Source organism: Centroberyx gerrardi, chromosome 8 (genome assembly GCF_048128805.1).
Source record: "Centroberyx gerrardi isolate f3 chromosome 8, fCenGer3.hap1.cur.20231027, whole genome shotgun sequence".
NCBI lineage: Eukaryota > Metazoa > Chordata > Actinopteri > Beryciformes > Berycidae > Centroberyx > Centroberyx gerrardi.
In genome coordinates this window covers 5887124-5907142 of record NC_136004.1, presented here as the reverse complement: position 1 = coordinate 5907142, position 20019 = coordinate 5887124, and the positions used below count along the sequence as shown (strand labels likewise).

At 39.7% G+C, this 20019-nt stretch overlaps 1 protein-coding gene across 3 annotated transcripts; it reads right to left on the bottom strand.

Annotated features, from left to right (window-relative positions):
- Positions 1–1028: 1028 nt before the first annotated feature.
- Positions 1029–5522, bottom strand: cyb561a3a (cytochrome b561 family, member A3a). 3 transcript variants are annotated; one of them, XM_071911532.2, is made up of 7 exons: positions 5426–5522; positions 4416–4545; positions 3653–3857; positions 1952–2160; positions 1664–1818; positions 1389–1557; positions 1029–1288 (listed from the first exon to the last, which is right to left on the bottom strand). In XM_071911532.2, the coding sequence occupies exons 3-7, from the start codon at positions 3837–3839 to the stop codon at positions 1265–1267; spliced, it is 744 nt and encodes a 247-aa protein (XP_071767633.2). In that variant the 5' UTR covers positions 3840–3857; positions 4416–4545; positions 5426–5522; the 3' UTR covers positions 1029–1264. The 3 variants fall into 3 exon arrangements, with proteins under 3 accessions (XP_071767633.2, XP_071767632.2, XP_071767634.2); XM_071911531.2 differs by lacking the exons at positions 4416–4545; positions 5426–5522 and adding an exon at positions 4251–4392; XM_071911533.2 differs by lacking the exons at positions 4416–4545; positions 5426–5522 and adding an exon at positions 4246–4385.
- Positions 5523–20019: the final 14497 nt, after the last annotated feature.

The window sequence follows — 20019 nt, the reverse complement described above, 5'->3', positions numbered from 1 at the left end:
GCAGTCAACAAACCTCAGGTAAGCTTAAAGTTGAAAGCCACACAGATTGATCGTAAAGATTTCCACCGAGATCCTTCCATAGTATAAGGGACTGAACTTAGCCGCAATGAATCAGAGAGTACTTACTGCTGAACTCCCAACTTTATGGCTCACATACACCACCCGGTAAAAGAGAAGGGAGTTTGCACAGACGCCGGGATTGTCCGCTTTCATTACAGTTTCAGGGATAAGATGAAAGGCATTCACATGGCTTTTCAGAAAATCCTGGACACGGCTGGGTTCCAGCAGATGCCACGTTGCTGACGAGAGGCGTTTTGACAGGATCTTTTATGTGGACCTCAGATGACTTATTAATCAAAGTGCATTTATAACTTTATGGTTATGGAAAACCACTGTAAAGAATCCTTCAGAGTAAAAAAAAAAAAAGGGCAATAGTTGACTTTTTTTTTCCTGCAACTGTTGGCTCTGCACAGGATAGGTAGAATAAAATACAGAAACATGAGGTAAGGGAATAATTCGATTTCCAGATTTGTTATCTACTTATAAAATCTCAGGCTACAGCACTAGAACAAGTTCATGCCAGGTAATTAATAATTTCTATTTTTCTATAAATATTTTATGAACTCTATCAAAATTAATTTGCAAATTCATACTACTTTATTGTTTATATTTTGCTTTCATTTTAGACTGTCTAAACTAATTCCTTGCAATGACAAATACTACTGTAGATTTGGATATGAGTATTAGACACTTTGAGAAGACAAATGGGAATTATCATAGCCCACTTATTGAGTCGCTAGTTAATGTCTGTTATTAACATGCTTTGTGCTGGCATTGGCAAAATTCTTAGTAGAACAGACACCACTATCCATCATCCAACACACTGTAATTACATAATTATCTGTAAAAATAAAAGTATAGTATTTATTTATATTGCCAGGAACTTTGAAGTAACTTTGCCCAATTACAGCCTTCTTGCATGATGAAAACCCTAAAGGTATAATGAGAGAGATATGTCAAAGTTTTGTTGAAACACATTTTTATTATTTGCGAAAGCAGCAATTTTAAATATAATCTCAAATAAATATTTACATCCAAAAGAGACATGAGATATTTCTTACAGCACTGTCCCGACAGTGGCTTGTACATTCAGAATTTCCCTTTTCATCATTTTAGGCAACTTGTGATCCTGAGCATGAACGAATAGAGAGCAAAGAGAAGTTTGAGGCTGCAAGCAGTTGTATAATTTCCTTAATTTCCTTCATTAATTGTCTTCTTGAATCAAAGGCTGCGGAAAAGAGTACATAAAGGTTATTTTCATTTCCATGCTTTTCATTTAAAAAAGGAAACAATCTAGTACCTCTTACATACATATGAACTGGACTCACCCTGTAAGTCATATCCTCGGGTCTAGACTCCGGTCTCTGCCAATTAACATTGGACAAAATCTTTAGGACAACCAAGACGAAGACTACAAGCAAAACTCCTAATGAATTTCCAAACAAAGCCTCAGGCGGACGTGCAGCATATGGTTGAGTTCCAGATGCATTTCCTTTCCTTTGGAAAAAGAAAGAAGAAAAATAACATTTTAAAAAGGGATGTTTTCTTTTAGTATAAGAATTTAATGGAAGAAGAAGAATTAATCAATCAAAATGGCACTCACAGTACAAAAAAGAGTTTCTCGTTGATCCCAGAGATGCAGGAAATGACGCTAAGGGATAGTATGCTGGCTCCCATCCACACATGGACGGGTTTAAGCAATTTACGTAGTGACACAGGGGAGCAGGGCAGGAGGAAGCCAGCCATGCCCACCACCCACTGGATGGATAGATGGATGGATGGATAGAGAGATACATAGATAGATTGATAACTGAGGTAAATAACATCTCTAAAGAAATGCCACTATGAAAAATTGCTGACAAATAAAGTGATTCCATTTAAAATGTTATACCTGTATGGCGAAAAGAGCTGTAGTGCAAATTCCAATCCAGCTGTGCAAGGAGTAGACGTTGGGAGTGTTTTTGGCGTTGTGGAAGTCGAACACAGCAACAAGGCCCAGGACTGCCAGGACCAGGGACAGCAGCATCATTCCAGCATGCAGCAGCTTCCAGGGAAGCTTATTCTGACCCCAGGTCAGGGGGACACGGTACAGCACAGCTCCTACAGGGGAGGGAGACACCAACAGCAAAGATACAAAGTGAATTTTTTTTGTAACAATTGTTTATCCATCCATTTATAGAGTTAAACTTTTTCACACCTGCTGCCCAGTACAATTACAGTATTCTACTGCTGTTGGCCACTGGGCATCTGCATTGGAGAGTTTGGGGGTTAAAGGAGAACACCGGCGTCATTTAGAGTTATAGCCCATTTATTACTGTCTACATCTAGTTTACATTTCCCCAATCATTTTGAAATGCACACCGTATGTAATTAGATTTTTTAGCATTTACTAATTTTTTGTCATTTTTAAAATACAAACTGTACAGTGTCAATCTTAGCTTGAAATCAACTGCTGTCCCGGCTAACGAAGGCACCCTAAATAAAAAGACATGGCTGTGACAATAAAGTTTGTAAGGCAACATGTTTTTGAGGGATAATTTCCTGGCGATGTCTCGAACTCTGCTGTGTACAGACACCACCAGGAATAATGGAAAGGAGAGGGGCAACCTAGACCATCTGCACAAACTTAAAAAAAAAAAAAAAAAAAAAAAAAGTTACTAGCCTTGCTCAAAAGGCTGCTGGTTCAGTTGGCGCGTACCGACAACATAATTTGTTGCATGTCATCTCCATCTCTCCACCATTTTTCCTGACGCTCTCTATTGTCAACTATCAAGTAAAAAAAGTAAAAATAGCAAAAAAGTATAAAAAAAAAAAAAAAAAAGTGCCTTGCTCAAAGTCACCTCTACGGTAGTAGTTGAGGGAGAGAGGAGGAGAGTGTTACACTTTTACTTCCATGGGCCACATTTTCCCAGCCAATGGATCCTTTTCACAGCAGCCATTTTGCTGTGTCACAGCCATTCTAATGAGCCAGCATGCACAATACTATGGCCCTGGCACTGAAACACCTAAATGGAATGGAACCATCAATAATGTTATTAGTTACACCTGTGTTTACCCTGCTATGACACGTCAAAATGGCTGCTGTTAAAAGGGTCTGTATGGGCATTCAAACCAGCAACCATCTGGTCACAAGTTCACTTCAACCTTTAGGCTACTGCTGTTTTAAATCCCAGGCACAGGTAATCAGTTACATCTCCTATAGTTATTTTACTGGAGCAAATGTTTAGATTGACACTACTTTGATCATTTTTAAAAGCATTTTTGCTTCTACTTGTGTAATTTATAAGTATTTCATTCTACTTTCACTTAATCAAATTTTATTTTTCAACAAAAGAACAGTGACTGCAGTCACTGAGATCAGAAACCGTAATTCTGGACTTTATCTCATTACTGACACTATAGCTTTGTAGGTATATTATTAAAAAAAAGAAACTATCAACAAATCCTTAGTTTAAATGATGCATTCAATTATATGCAAGGACTCTACAAAAACAGTAACCTGTAATCATAAAACTAAACTAAATCAACACAGACTGTAAGAGGGAACAGAGAAATGGAAGTGAAACCCTTTGTGATTTAAGGAGCCACTCACCGTAGCCGTACAGCACCACCAGACCTCCGACCATCAGGACAGGGTGCCAGTTGAACTGAAGGCCAGAGCCGTCCCAGGCGAACCCCCCTCGCCAATGGCTGCTCCAGAAACACACGCATGCCACGCAGGCCAGCCCCAGGCACAGGCACAGCAGATAACACAAGTAGAAGCTCACGACAGGCCTCATGCTGGACAAATCTGCACGCTAAAACAATTAAAAAAAAAGAGGTAAATGAGAATGATCGGAGCTAAATTCCTTAAGTGAAACTGAATTGAACTCAATGAACGCTTCAAAAAACATGAGAAGGGCAAAAAATCTCAGCACAATGTGGAAATTAACTTAAAATTACACCAATCTCTTTCTTTTGTAATCGTCCACATCTTGTCCTTCAACAAAACTACTATAGTTTAATGGACAGCAAAATGGTTGAATCATTCTACTATTAATTCATGCTTACCCTCAGCTGCCACGACATTTTAATTTAAGAATCAGATCAATCTCAATATGCTGTCATGATCATGATTAGGCTGGATAAATGAACTGAACAAAACGAACAACCAGTCAACTCATCATCAGAAAAACATGCGCTTACCTTACCTTGTCCACAGCCACTGTAACACTGACAGCAGTTTCTATCATACAAAACGAATCTCAACTCTTATTCCAGGTTGTGTGGGTGTTGTTGCGTGCTTTCATGATCGTCCCTGGGCAGACCACATCTTTAACTGACACTCACAATACAGCAATAGTGTATGCTCTCACTTCTTGTTTCTCTTGATCAGCTGAGGTCTCACTTCCACATTCCACTGGGTTCAGGTCGCTGAGGGGGAAGCAGTCAGAGGTGGAGGAGGAACAGCTGGGAGATGAAGGGACACCCCGCTGAATCTGCTGCCTATAAATAAGGTGAAGATTGCGAGTGGGACACATTGATCAGTTCACATGTACAGTAGTTTAACTAGAGCAGCACAAGCAGCCAGCCAAGCAGCATCTTATCTTGTCTAGGAAATACTGCCTGTTGTTTGAATCCTCTATTCAATACAAGAGTTATTTTAAATGTCCCTTTTAAATAAAGTGGGCTATTAAGAATAGCTAAGGTAACATTTCTTGAGATATTCCTACAAAGGTTAGTGAAAGTGAAAGGAAAGGTAAGGAAAGGAAACTCAGCACCTTTTGTAATCTTTCGGAATGTGCTAAAACCTGATTCTCCCTGGCTCAAACTAATCTTGGACGTAACCTTAACGTCACGCCAATAGTCATTTGAAAATCAGGCAATTTAAAAAGGCCTTGCTCACTGACAGTACACATACATTATAAAATATGACTCAAGACCATATTGAATAAGTAGACTCCATTCTTCAGTTCGGCATACATGTTATCTACCAAGCAGCACGTATTTCAAATTTTCACGTGTTTCCTCTTCTACAATTTATGTTACACAAACTTCTTCAACCAAACTGTTAACGTAACGTTATACTGTGAACAAGCAGTGTGAACCACTTGTAAAAGTTGACATTTGACTGAAATAACGCGCTGCTTGGTGGATTACATGTATGCCGAACTGAAGAGCGTCTCCTATTGATTCGTAAAAGCTTTCAAGTCGTGTTCTACCAGGTATGTACCTTTCTCTCTAAGCAAGCCAACAGTAATTGACAGATTTTGTAATGGAGTTTGACGTGACGTTCTCTCCTTACGGAACGCATAGCTAGACATAGCCACCTAGCTTACACACTATCCTAAATTTTCAAGTGGTAAATAAGCTTACAGTCCAGTACCTTATTTACAAAACACCCATATCTATAACGATGACTGAAGAGAAATTTCGGGTCCACAACAATGTTGTGTTTACAGGTGAAATACATTCAAGACAGGAAGGTATCAAATCGGATGTTTACCTAACGAATTTCCTTATTGACGACGCAAGGTTTTATGGGAAATGTGGTTTTCTTTGTTATCAGTATGCCCTCCAGCTCCTCGGAACCTATTTTCTACAATCTATACCCTGAACATCCAAGGCTTCTATGATAAGATAAGATAAGATGAAACTTTATTGATCCCCGTGGGGAAATTAGGTCGTTGCAGCAGCAAAAGTAATATGATTCAGCAGGGGGAAAGAAAATAGAATATAAGCACACAAATAGAATATAAAAATAAGCAATAAAAACAATACAAATAATAAAAATAATAAAAACAATAAAAATAGAATATAAACAATTATGGGGTTGTATATGCTGCCGACAATTTCATCACGTTAAGTAGACTGTAAGAGTGGGAAATAGGCCTATGGGAAAAAGTATGGATTAGTAACATTTATGGATTTACTTACAGAGCTGCTCTGCCTTGCAGCTTGTATGGTAGTGTGCTGTAACAACAATGGCCACTGTACTGTAAGCCTAAGAGATGGAGGAAGCATAGAATGAATGGAGAACTATTGACTGAATATGGCTGCAGATACTGTATAGTTCAATGTTACCAAATGACCTCTTGAGATCCGTTGTCTTTTGGCTCCACCTGGAGGCAGTGTCAGTCACTATTTGCTCTGTAGCAGCAGGCTGCTCCTTAACACTGGGGATTGTGATGCTCTTCTTTGCTATCATATGCTGCTGTAGCAGCATATCTTTTGGAGCAAAATAAATAAACAACTTACAAATATGCACAATAATGCAGGATAACTAAAAGTTAAATAGAGTGAAAGTAGAAGCATATGACAATAGTAATTATTTTCCTAAAATGCCAAATATTGATACTAATAAAATACGTCACTTTTACCATCAATTATTTGACACAGCTTCCATGCTCCCCATAAACATCATATCTTTGCAAAACAGGTATTCCTACTTTCCCATGGTATCGACCACTGTGCTGCGTCATTCATCATGTCATGTGCACTCACTCGTATTTACGAAGTACACTTGAAGGCAGCATTATTCATATAACTGGAAAGTAACAAGGTACATTTACTCTAGTCACTGTACCTGATTATCTATCTAAAAGTGATGCTACTTTTTGAAAACTATACTTGTATTTCAACTTGATAATTTACCTACTTTTATTTGAGCAAGTTTTATTTGTAGGCATAAGAGTTGTGAGCACAATGAGATGTGACACAAAAACAACCTTTCCCAAACCTTGGGCTGATAATGACCATTCAAATAGTTTGCAGAGGTTACACCAAAATGGATGATTCATACATTTTTGAGGGGAAGATTTTGATGTACAAAACTATGATATTTGCTCCAAAATAACTAAGCTCTTGTGTACTTCATTTTCCTTCACTTGAGTAAAATTCTGGTTAAGTAGGCTGCTCTTACTCTGACTTGAGTAAATTTTAACAAGTAACCATACTTCTACTTGAGAAAAATGCTTCAAGGGTTTACACCCAAAAAACAAGTATGTCTGTGGGTCGTTGATACTGATAAACACTTCTAACACCTTGCAACCAGATGTTGTGCACTGACGTTGATATCATTAATCACCAAAACTATTTTAAGATAAAGTATAGGCCTACCAGGCATGCACATGTATTGACGTTTATTGAGTTCAAGTGGATTAATAACCCGTTTCAAAATCACAGAATGACACAGACAGCGTCCATAGTCGTAGATCCTTGCTGCACGTCTTCATGTCTCTTATTTCTCCTACTGTGTGTGAGCTCGGTGTTATTTTCCTTACAAAGTCCTGATGCTGATACAGCAGATGGTGTAAGCTTAAAGAGCTGGCATTAGCTCCTCAGTCGCAGCAGTATATCCCTTAAAAAAAAGTAGGAAACTTGAAGTGTTATTTTTTATACTTTACTTTATACTTTAGTTATAAGAAGTGTACTAACTTTGATAAACTATTAGTTTACTTTTAAGTGTACTCTTTTGTTACTTGCTGGCACTAAATTGGCCCACTTTTTAGTTCATTAAAGTGCATAAAAGTGGACCCCTATTCATTTTCACATTAGCCCAAAAGGGGGCAGGATCCAGATTCAAATTATTTATCAAAATTATTTGGACCAAAAAGTGATGTCACGCTATAGAGGACAACTGACCGATTGTAGGCGGTGCAAGAGGCTCCCATTGCATCTATATAATGGTCTGCAACTAGTTTTGATCAAGAAAATATGTATTTATAAGAAAACTTTATTTTTCGCTGCCTTTCATAATGTTACATGGTTTTGATGACTTAACATTGCCAGCTAGCAGGTGCTAATTAGGTAGCATTAATTGGAAATTAACAAAAAAACAAAAAAAACAATAAAATGCCTTCAGAGGTTACCATCGACCTGAACAACGGATGCAACCATTCATGAAGCATAAGTTTTGAGATGTTTATTCCTGTGATCTTTCAAATAAAAGTTGTAGAGAACTGGGAAACTTTGATTGGCTGTAATCACCTTCTTGGCCATTTTGTACTTGCCAGGTGGAACTATTCATAATGAAACAAAATCACATCAGTAGGGAAACAAGGAAGCAAGGAAATCTGATTGGCTGTTGACGGCTGATGACCGTGAAAACTTAAATCATGGACACATTTTCTTGGCCGAGCTTGTTGACCGTCCACACATCGGCCGAGTTTCCCTGGTGACTTAGTACTACAGGAAATGAATGGACTTTTGGTGACTGTAGATCATGCTGCTGTGATCCTGGAGATGTAAATAGATGCAATCAACCGGAAAAGGAAACGGAGATGCTTTCCCACAAGGGATTTTAGACGATTTGCAGACGATCACACGCTCTGGAGACTGCTGAACAAAGAATTCCGCTAGTTCATCCAGCAAGCCTGTGCACACTGCGGAGGCCGAAGCTGCATGCGGCACTTTGTTTTCTCCACAAATGCGTCCTTTTGTTCATACCAACCAGCCGAAATTTGTCTCCACAACAAATACGCTGCCAGACTAAAGCACCCACTGCCCAGCAGGGAAAAGTTCTTAGTTTTCAGGGCGGGTGAGTTGGAGTGGAGATTCCCTACCGGTGAGTGGAGAAGAAAAGTCCCAGCAGTTCATCACAGGTTTCTCTGAACTTCATAGCCTTTGCGCTTGCTTTTGGTGAGGACTTCATCTGAGGGAAAGTGCATCAATATACTTCTCAAACAGAGGGCCTGAGCCCCTGTCCTCCAGCAGTGTTCTCTCGGGCGTCCTAAAACAGACAAGAATGAAGCTGTCAGTGGATGCAAGTCTCTGCCTTACATTATCAAAGTCCCTCAGATCCTCTGACAGACTCCTTGAACTGATGTTTTAAAATGCTTCTCCCAGTCCCTGCTCAGTGGGAACTGTCTCGGCAGCATAGTGTTATGAGGAGAAGCATGCGTTCTCTCGTTTAGCTTCTGTCATGATGGGCAGAGCGGCAGTTGGCCCTGTGACGGATTGGAAAGAGCTCCAGGCTTTCTTTAGGGCACATCTGAGTGGTGTTTTTCCTCTGCTTCTTTTTTTGGATATCGCGTGACATGGCCTTTGTCTCCTCTGTACAATCCTGCGGCTCCACCTCCTTTGGTGCTTCCTGAAGCTAGGGCTGTACTTTAGTCCAGTCTTGTTCCGGTCTCCAGAACACTTTCCTGACTTCTTCGACTTGTCTTGATCTCGGACGCTACTGGATGTTGACTCGAGTTTTTAGCTAAAAATGTTCAAAGATATGTTTCTCTCCCCCTGGTCCAACTTTGTTTATTCCCCCCCCCCAGCATTGCAAATAACACCTGGGTATAGTATATAACAAATCCCAAACTTCAATGCATTGATTCAACTCCATGCATTAAGTCATTGGATGTTGAAGGGTGTAGTACAGAGCTCCTGCAGATAGATCTACATCTCTGTAGATCCTTAAGAAACTCCTTCATCAGTATTTTTCCATTTGGAAAGACATGTACACTGTTTATTGCCTGTTTGCCTGTTTTGGTCTTGGTCTTGATTTGGTCTTGCCCCCTTTAGACTTTGTCTTGACTCAGACTCCCGGACCTGGTCATGGAATTGAACTGGACTCGACTAAGGTGGACTTGACTACAGCCCTGCCTGAAGCGCACCACTTTCCTGGCTCTGGTCAATGAAATGCCAGTCAGTAGACACAACTGACTGTCTGACCGTGCAGAAGTTAAGGTCAAAAGCCTCAGTGATCTTCACCATCGGTGCAGACAAAGTGCAGGAAATATGATCCCCTCTGGGAATTCCACTGAAATTGACTTTTAGGTTATTATTCTGCAGAATAAGTGGAATGAACAACTCTGTCCTAAAGCAAATGAAAGAATCGAGACTCAAATCTGTGATGCCGCACTGATGTACAGCATGGAGCCACTCTACTGGCAAGGAGACTGACTTTGTGAACCTGAATATATTCCCTCATCCTAAGAAAGTCATCCTGGATACTGTCACAGTGACCTTTTCTATCTCTTACAATTTATTCTCCGTGGAGTTGTACATCAGTATAACAAATTCAGATTAAGGGACAGGAAAAAATTTCACTTGTTTCTGGCTTTGGGAGACAGTATATTATATACTCTCTCTCATAGCTTCATATTTTACAGCTGAAGTTTAGTTGTATTGTCCTTTAAGTCATAGGGTACTGTAGCCCTGCCAATACAGAGGGCTAAAAATATTGAATTTGGATTTGGATTGATTGACAGAGCTCTTGGTATGAAGATTGGCAAGATAAAGCTATTAGCAGAGTTCCATCTCCTCCTTACTTGGCTAGGATGTAGTGATCATCAAAACCTTCATCAAAATCAGGCCATATTCTCCAGAAATTGCACATATCCAGGATATTTTTGGAACAGCAGTTATATAAATGTGAAGTGAATTGTATAAGATAATTCCAAAGGGAATCATCAATGGAATTATTATCCTTGCATATCTGTGTTCATTACAAGTATAATGGTTTTGAAAATCTTATTTTAGACTGACTTTAAGCACAGTACAAATTTACTATTACTATTACTACTACTACTGCTACTACTACTATAACTACTGCCACTACTACTAGTACTACTTCTAGAACTACTACTACCACTACTACTATTATTACTGCTACTATAACTACTGCTACAACTAGAAATACTACAAGAATTAGTACTGCTACTACTGCTACTATTACTACCAGTAGTACTTCTACTACTACTACTACTATTATTATTACTATTAATACTGCTACTAATACTGCGACTACTACTGCTACTAAAACTACTACTACTGTTACTACTACTACTACTACTACTGCTGCTGCTGCTGCTGTTGCTACTACTACTGCTACTATAGTACTAGAAATACTACTACTGCTACAACCACTACTAGAACTAAAACTACTACTACTACTACCACTACTACTACTACTACTATTACTGCTACTAGATCACCACCCTCCACTGAAACCCACCACTGCAACTGAATGCTGTGATAGATTTGTGATTATATTGTGATACCACAGAGTGAGACTATTTATGTGCTTTCTCCAAAGGTAACCAATAGCAATATCACCACTGGATGTCAATGTAATCTCAGAGGCGTTTTGGTTCAGGATCACACACACTAGAGGTTGGGTTTCTGCCTCGAGCGCCATAAAGCCCTGGGCAGCTGTAGTGAGCCAATAGAGCTGTAATCACAGAATATGAATGAATTCTCTGGAGTGGCAGCTGGGCTTCTTGGGGCCTTACCAATAATGACAGGAAAATGGCAGTCAAATTGGTCTGAAAGCTGAAAGAGTCAAAAGGGGTGCAGGGTCTTTTAGGCAGTGGGAGTCGGATGATCCATGGTGTAAGATGGGTGAAGTAAGACAAGATAAGATGAATTTTTATTGAGCCCCTCCGGGAAATTAGGTTGTCGCAGCAGCAGCAAAAGTGATAGGATTGAGCAGGAGAAAAAAGCCAAATAGAATTTACCTACAAAATAGAATATAAAATCAGCAATTAAACAGCACAAAAATTAAACAATAAAGCAATAAAATAGAATGTAAACAGTCGTGGGGTTATATAAACATATGATGGTGACAATTTAAATATATCTTAAGTATCTGGGTGCCAAATATGGGGAAAGAGTATAGATTACTTATGTATCTATGATGTATGATGTTACTAGCAGTCATGATTGCTTATTTAAATATGCATCACTAAATTACCAAATATGCACTATATATATATATATATATATATATATATATATATATATATATATATATATGAATCTAAGTATGTATGAACATAATGTAATAAGAATCAAACTTAATTCAGTAGCAAGATCAAGGCATAGTTTATAATTAATGTGGCTGTATTGGCTGATCTTATTATTTAAAGCAAAAGCAGCTTGCTGAATCCCTAAAGCTACAGTATCTGGATGTTGCCTTGAAGCCATTGCATAACTAACCAAGGATTCCCCTTTAACATTCACATACTGTTGCCTCACAGCAACAAGGTTCTGGGTTCGGACCTCAGCCCTGGTCCTTTCTCTGTGCAGTTTTCATGTTGTTCACGTGGATTTCCTCCCACAGTCCAAACACACACAAGTCAGGCGAACTGGACACTGTAAACAGTCCGTGACCTTTATTGATTGAATGTTATTATATCTGTGAACTCACGTCAAAATCAAAGCATGACTCAAACATCAAAGTTCATGGCCCTGGCTTCTTGCCGTACGTCTTCACCTTTGTGCTTTCTCTCAATCATTCTTCCATTCAATCTCTTGTGTTGTGTAGGATCAAAAACATGCTTTGAAAGCTTTTCTCCAGAAGACGAAGAAGAAAGAAAGTCAAAGATGAAGAAGCTGAAGAAAGTCTTTGTCGGACTCATGGGTAGTGTGTCTTGGAGAAGATTGAACCCTAAGGTTCCTATCCATCGTATAGGTTGAGGCATTATCTTCAACGAACCTTCCATTATGTTTTTGATGTGGGGGAAGACACTGCTGTCCACTGCAAGGTTGAGGAACCTCAGAGTTGAGAAACTGCATTAAATGTATTGGATTCAGACATGTTAAAGAGGCGAATGACAACGTTTCTGATTGAAGTCTTCCAACTGCCAAACACCCATATGATCATTAGCAGCTGATTCTACCGTCTTGAAGTGATTGTCATGGAAATGCTGAAGTTCAAGAGCTTCAATGTTGAAGCATTTCAAATCTTCATCAACTGAAGACGATTCAGACACGCTGAAGATATGGTCAGGTAAATGCCAACATTTCCTCCAAATGAACTAGCAGCGGATTCAACTATCATGACTTGATTGTCGGGTGAATGCTGAGATCAAGGGACTTCAAATCCTCCGGTTCAGGCGTCTTGAAGAAATTGCCTGGCGAATGCCAAGGTTTCAGGTTGGAGTCTTCCAGATTCTGAACACCCATATCATCATTAGCAGAGGATGCAGTTATCATGTGATGGCTGCCAGGTGAATGCTGCAGCTGACGCGCTTTGGAGGTTGAGGAACTTCAAATTCTCGTCATCCACACTGTCAGCTGCATTACGTTCAGATATCACGAACATACTGCTGCATTTCTGGGTGAGGAATTGCAAATCTCTATCATCTCCATCATTTGTGTATTTGTGTCTCAGATTCAGATACAAATAAAGAACTTGTTCTGTTTTGGAATTGCTTTCAGCTTGAATGTTGTCTGTGTGAGTGCTGAAACATGAGTGCCATCTCTTGGATGTGGCCTCCGGTTTGTTTTCCTCTGAGAGTTTCATCTTTGATTTGGCAGCTTGAATGTAATCCGCTTGAGTTCTCCCTCAGACTGAGAGCGAACAGTTGTGTGCTTTCCCTGCGCCGGTGGAGTTACATGGGTTTTGGGAGCCATGTGCTATTCCAGTTTCCAGTTTGCCGTCTACTGGAGTCCCAATTCAATTTCCGACGATAACGCTACATTACTGGATTTGCGTTCCCTGTTGATAGATTTATTTTCTCCCTCGAAAATGCTTGTGCCCTCCAGATCGGTTGCTGCTTTTTCACAGACAGGGAAGTTTAAAGATCTCTCTCGGGGTGAGCTGATGCAGTACAGTTAGATCGCTGTGCCAAGGATCTCTTCTCACCTTGTATACTAGAAGTCTGCTTTCTTTTTTCATTCCTGAAGTGCACAACTCTCCCGGCAATTCCCCGTGACAAGCTTCTCGGCTGAGCGTCGATTAAGATTGAAAGCAGCGACGGTCTTCGCCATCCACACTGTCAAGGGCAGAGCTCCTCTAACACTGCAGACTGATTTCAATTTTCAAAATCAAACAACTTCTCATGTCGTGTAACAAAGTCTAACGTTGCTGAGCGGCTGTTTGCAGTCTTGTGTCAAGATAAAAGACACAACAGACGCATTCGAATCACCTTTCCTGAATGGTAATTTGGCTCGGTACACTTTAAGACAGGCCGACAACAGCATGTTCAATCATGTTCTTATGGAAGTGAGCATTAGTTTGATGCATGAGACTCCGTAAGATGATTCATTCCAGCAGAGGCATCATTTAGCTGAATATTTCTGTGACACTGTGATTTAATGTTCCAGGTTCCTGAGTACACACTGCAGTATTTGAATTGACAGACACGGTAATCCCATCAACATTCTTAATGGTCATGTAATGAAAAGACACTTGTCATGGGTATAAATGAACAGAGAGGCCGGCCCACGTGCTCTTGAGCCCGCTGAATGAGGAACGGAGGGGGAAATGAAGGAGCCAATTCGAGAAGTGATGATTGGCAACAGGAGCGATATCGAGCGACCTCATAGGGGCTTTAACTATGTTATTACATCTAAAAAGGGATGAATATGTACAGAAGAGATTTTTAGTGATTATTGTAAACAGCTTACTCTTCAAAAATGTCACCCCTCCTGTTAATGTAGTAAAAAAACTCAATCATGTCATAATTATTACATTCACAGGAAAAGGGTTATTACATTAATGGTATGTAACCGTTATTAGATTAAGTAAATATATTACATTAACAGGATTATTACACTAGTAAGTGCAAATTGTTATGTTATGTTATGTTATGTTATGTTATGTTATGTTATGTTATGTTATGTTATGTTATGCTACGTTATGTTATGTTATGAATATGCTATGTTATGTTATGAATATGTTATGTTATGTTATGTTATGTTATGTTATGTTATGTTATGTTATGTTATGTTATGTTATGTTATGTACAACTAAAACTTCCCCAGATAATTTAATAAATTCCCTGTCTTCCCCTGTCTGGAATACTCCTCTCTAAATTCCATGATATTCCAGGACTTTCAGCAGCTTTTCACTGTTTGTTCCCTCTTTCCAGTGCATCATGTGACTGTGGGAACTCAGGGCTTGAAGTGTGTGAACTGTGTGAATTTGTGTGAACTCATATTTCTCTGAGAAGGCTTGATACTCCTCAGTTGAATGCCAGTAGCAGATATCACTGTCTTATGCTCACCATGTCTGGATAATCAGTTCAGTGAATTTGATCACCTGCTTTGTTCTCATGTCTGATAAGATGTGAACTCTGTAGTTTGAATGCTAGTCCAATATCAGTAGATAGTCTTTTCCATTCAGGTGGAATATATTTTCCCCTTCTGGCTTGCTGTGTGGTCAGTGGGCCTCTCCTCTGTTGTATCTATGAAGCCGATGTGTTTCACATCTCTATCTCTCAGACTGCTTTAGTTCCTTTCAGCAAGACCAGTTTACCACACCTGGTTCCTCCTCTGGTTCACTCAGCCTCACCTGTCTTGGCATCTGGATCTTTTCCATCGCATCTCATCCTTCTCAGTCTCAGTTTCAATCAGTCTCTGACTTTAATGTTGGTTTAATGAACTTTATACAGGCTGAAAATATGCTGTCACTTGGCTGGCAGGGTGGCGCCTCCTGGACCTGAACCTTGATTTTTTGATGTTAATAATAATGGAATAATGGGAAACAGTGGCTACGATTGGTTGGAAATTTAGAAAACATTGGAAATGGCTCGACATGATGGGCTTCTCAAGGTGTCACATGGGAGGAAAACTTTGACCAAACTCTCACCTAAGTGAGAGTTAGATCAAATCTGTTTGATCAAAAGAACAGTATTTTTAACACCACTTCTATTTTGTAATAGATGTATCCTAAATGTGGGTGTGCTTGTTTGTATTTGTTGCAGTGAATCTGAAGCAAAGATACAAGATCATACAAGAATGAAAACAGCACAAAAAAACAGCACAATTAAACCATTTGTTAGGGGCAAAGACTTATTTTTTTATGATTATTATTTTGCCCTCATGAAGCTGCTACATTCACACTGCAGGTCTTAGTGCTGAATTCTGATTTTTGCTCAGATGTGATTTTCAGCAGCAGTGGACATGGAGCCTGTTACTCCTCAGCATGAGGAAAGTAACGATGGAGGGCCTTCCTCAGTCTGGAGAGGAATCACTGCATCTTTTTAACAGGTCTGAACTCTGCAAGTTAAGCAAAATTTGAAGTTTAGTAAAATCATCACCCTTCACTCAACAGTAGGAAATATAATATGAATCAGAAATAATACACCTGTACAGATCAAATTTGGACTTGTATCTTACTTTTTTTCTTGACCTCAGTGGGGATAGCGGTCGAAGCCTCAGCAGCCGGGTCAGAGGGAGTGGAAGCCCCATCAGCTGGGACAGAGGGAGTGGAAGCCCCATCAGCTGGGACAGAGGGAGTGGAAGCCCCATCAGCTGGGACAGAGGGAGTGGAAGCCCCATCAGCTGGGACAGAGGGAGTGGAAGCCCCGTCGGCTGGGTCAGAGGGAGTGGAAGCCCTGTCGGCCAGGACAGTGGCAGTCGTCATAGTAGTCGTAGTAGTAGTCTTGTGAACCGGGACAGAGGTAGTAGATGCCTTGTCAACCGGGTCAGTGTTCGTGGAAGTCATATCAACCGGGACAGAGGAGGTAGACGCCTTGTCATCCGGGTCAGTGTTTGTGGAAGTCATATCAACCGGGACAGAGGTGGTGGATGTCTTGTCAACCGGGACAATAGTGACTGATTCAGTAGTGGCTGATGTGCTGTCATGGGAGAAAGCCTTCATGGCCAGGAAGGAGGCTTGGACACTGCAAGAAGTATGACAATCAATCAATAAATCCATCAATCAAAACATCAATCGATGTTGAATGAATGAATGAACGAATTTGATAATTGGAATTTGATAGAAAACACTCCAGCCAGTCACCAGCATCTCTCTCTCTCCCCTCTGTGTGTGACAGTGTGTGTGTCCGCATTGGTTAGAGAGTTGCAAATGTATTTAAGTAATATCACATATATCAGCACGGCTGTGATTGGGTCGTAGGCAGGAAGATATGTGATATTGCTTTTACACAACAGTTATATAAACAAAGTAATGGTAATTTGAGACTGATTTTTGTCTTTTATTCATCTCCGCCAACAAAAACAGTTCCCTCTGGACTCCACTACCAAGTGTTGCCAAGCAACAGGTAAACTGTTTCCCGACTGCAGGCTAGCTGCTACTTTGAGGTTAGCACAGACCAATTCAGCTACTTTCTTCCCAATCTTCCTCCTCTGACGACTGTTCATAATTAAGGTCAAATGTATCCATATTTGCACTGTCGCTACTAGGTGCGAATGAAGTTAGAGTTTTGTGTAGACGTGTATTGGGAATATATCATAAGCATTTGTTTGTTGCACAACACTGTATTGTCTGCTAGAAGTGCTAACCAGCTGGTTAGCTAGGAGCTACTCGGCTAACGTCAGATGACGTTGTCGTGATCCGCTTTTTATTTCTCCTCACAAGAAGCTCCAGGCAGAGCTTTCTCCACACACAAAAACGCTACGTGTGACCGCAGCCTAATCAAGGTTACATTAGAACACCTGTGAAGCGGAGTGATACCTACAGTAAAACGTCCCAGTGCTGTTATACTGTATATCAGCACTCATGGAATGCCTCTTGTCCAATCGAATTACTCGACCGGAACTAACTGTTGTATAATGCCTATTATAATATTGGAATTTTTGTTTCCATAACTACTTTGTTTTGTGTGTCTTGTAATATACAAAAAAAAATGGATCCACTGTAGAATGTGCAAAAGTCAAATACTCTGAAGCCTTTTCTGTAGTGTTTGCAGTATTTCTGTTGTGTATAATTTCTTTCAGTATAGTACACAGTATAACAATAGCGCCCATGCTGTTTTACAAGCAAAAGTAAAATAAGCATATTATCTAAAGTATACATATTTTATACTATCAACCAAAGATTCATATAACACAAAGGCTCACTGTAGTATTGACCGCTGCTCTTAGTGTTTTCTTTGCTCAGTGTGACAGTATCTGCTGTTCTGGTGACTTATTCAGTTTTGGGACGTGTCTTCATTGTGCTGTGGCCTTTTCCAACTATCTGCCAGCTGTGGCATTGATAAGGCAGTTTGGGCTACCTTGACACTTGCTGTTATGTCAATATTAATAGCCAGTTGTAGATCAATTACTCTTTAAAACATGCATTTGAGTTTTGAGCCCACATGCAAAAAAGCAAGATACAAGTGAAAAATCCCTGATGCACTGCAGGATCTGCTGCAGACCCTGATGTCTCCTGCTGGATTTCTTTTTCAGTTATTCATGAATCTGACTCATGAATCATGAATATAGAGATAGTTCAATTTATAATCCAGTGTTACTGAAGATGGAATTGAGGACTTTAATTGTTGGCTGTGTGGGTTTATTTGTGAGGTTTTGGGATGTTAGTTAGCAACCTGCCAATTGCATTGATATGGAATAATCTCTCTTGACTTGATTTGGTACTAGATGTTTTTCAGCATTATGCTGTTAGTCATGTGCAGAGCCAGAAGAGAGAGGCATGTGGAAAAGGAAGGAGAAGACAGATTGAGCAGCGAGGAAAATGGATTTGACCTCTATATTCAAGCTGAGTATTAATTCACTGCATTAAATATGCCCTTTATATTAAATAATACTTACATTTATTTTATAAAAAAAAAAGGGGGGCCCAGAACAATATTCTTTCAGGGGGCCCAGAGTTCCTAGCTACGTCCCTGTTGAGGATGGTTTCATGTACACAAATTTACAGATGAAGAACTTGTTTGTTGATTTAAATTCAGCTAAAATACATACATAAACAATCAGAGGCAGAGGTGGGGACTTGAGTCACATGACTTGGACTCGAGTCAGACTCGAGTCACAGTTTTAATAGCTTGAGACTTGATTTGATGCATGAAGAGAAGACTTGAGACTTGACTTGACGGGTTCTGGTGACTTGAGACTTGACTCTGACTTGTACTTTGATGACTTGAAAAGGTTTCTAAAGTCTTGACTTGAGATCTTGTGTTTGTGTAAATGACTTAGATTGAAAGTGATGAGATTTGTTCCAGCAGACGACTGAATTTAAATTCTGTTTTCTGAATTTGTATGGAATGATTGAATTTATTGAAGTTGAAACTGATTAGAGAAATCAAACTCATGATGCTCTTACCAAGTTTTTATCCTATTAAAACCATGTTGCATTGAAAAGTCCTAGATATTTAGTTTTCTTTAAGATATTAAATTGATACTGGACTCTTGATTTGTTCTGACTTGACTTGCTGTTCTACATTTAGACTTGAGACTTGACATTAATGACATGGACTTGACTTGACTTGGTAATCTACATTTAGACTTGGGACTTGACTTGAGACTTGTGCCTAAAGACTTGAGACTGACTTGGGACTCGAGTGAAGTTGACTTGGTCACACCTCTGATCAGAGGCGATGGTAAGAAATATATTGCTCAATGGTTTTCTTATGGGCTAATATTCTGCTGTCAGTGAATGGCACTGTGGTCACCAAGAGGCAACTTTAGGTCACACTTCATTCCTCTCTACTTACACAATCAAACTACATCAAGATTTACAGCACTTGAGAAAATCACTTCCTACAAATCTAAATAGAATAAGAGAAAGTAAAAGTTGGATTATTGTGAAAACTTAAAACTATGAATTTTTTCTCAATTCCCACAATCCAATTCAACGCAAATGAATTTCACATGACGTATTTTCCATAGAAGAGATGAAGGCAGCTGATCAACTGGGGAGCCAGAGAGCAGAGATCACATTCAAATAAACTGATAATTGGGTTTATATGTCATTTCGGCTGCACTGTACAGAATCTGCTTATTTTTCTCCTAATTTGTCTCAAGTGCTCATGGGAATGGTTACAGGCATAAACAGCCGCTTCACAGTCCATAACATGCAGAAAAGTCAAGAGCACAGCGCAGCTAGTGGTTCAAGTCAGCTTACATAGGATGTAATAGTCTCCCAGGATTCAGCAATCACAGAGAGCTGAATAAAACTTAACAGGGATACTGAGCAGCGGAGACCCAGGAGAGCAGATTTAAATCAGATTCAATTCAAGGCCAGAAGTCCATATCGTCCCAGTGGAGATGTGCTTAACCACTGCTTCATCTCTGGACATTTTTCTCAAGTACAGTTTATGTGGATACTTATTCCTGCTCTGGAGTTTTTAC

Coding starts and splice junctions, on each gene's coding strand:
- cyb561a3a (XM_071911531.2), bottom strand. CDS start 4,292: ATGATAGAAACTGCTGTCAGTGTTACAGTGGCTGTGGACAAG. Junction 3,858..4,250: donor TTACAGTGGCTGTGGACAAG/GTAAGGTAAGCG, acceptor TAATTGTTTTAG/CGTGCAGATTTGTCCAGCAT. Junction 1,819..1,951: donor CAGCTCTTTTCGCCATACAG/GTATAACATTTT, acceptor CTATCCATCCAG/TGGGTGGTGGGCATGGCTGG.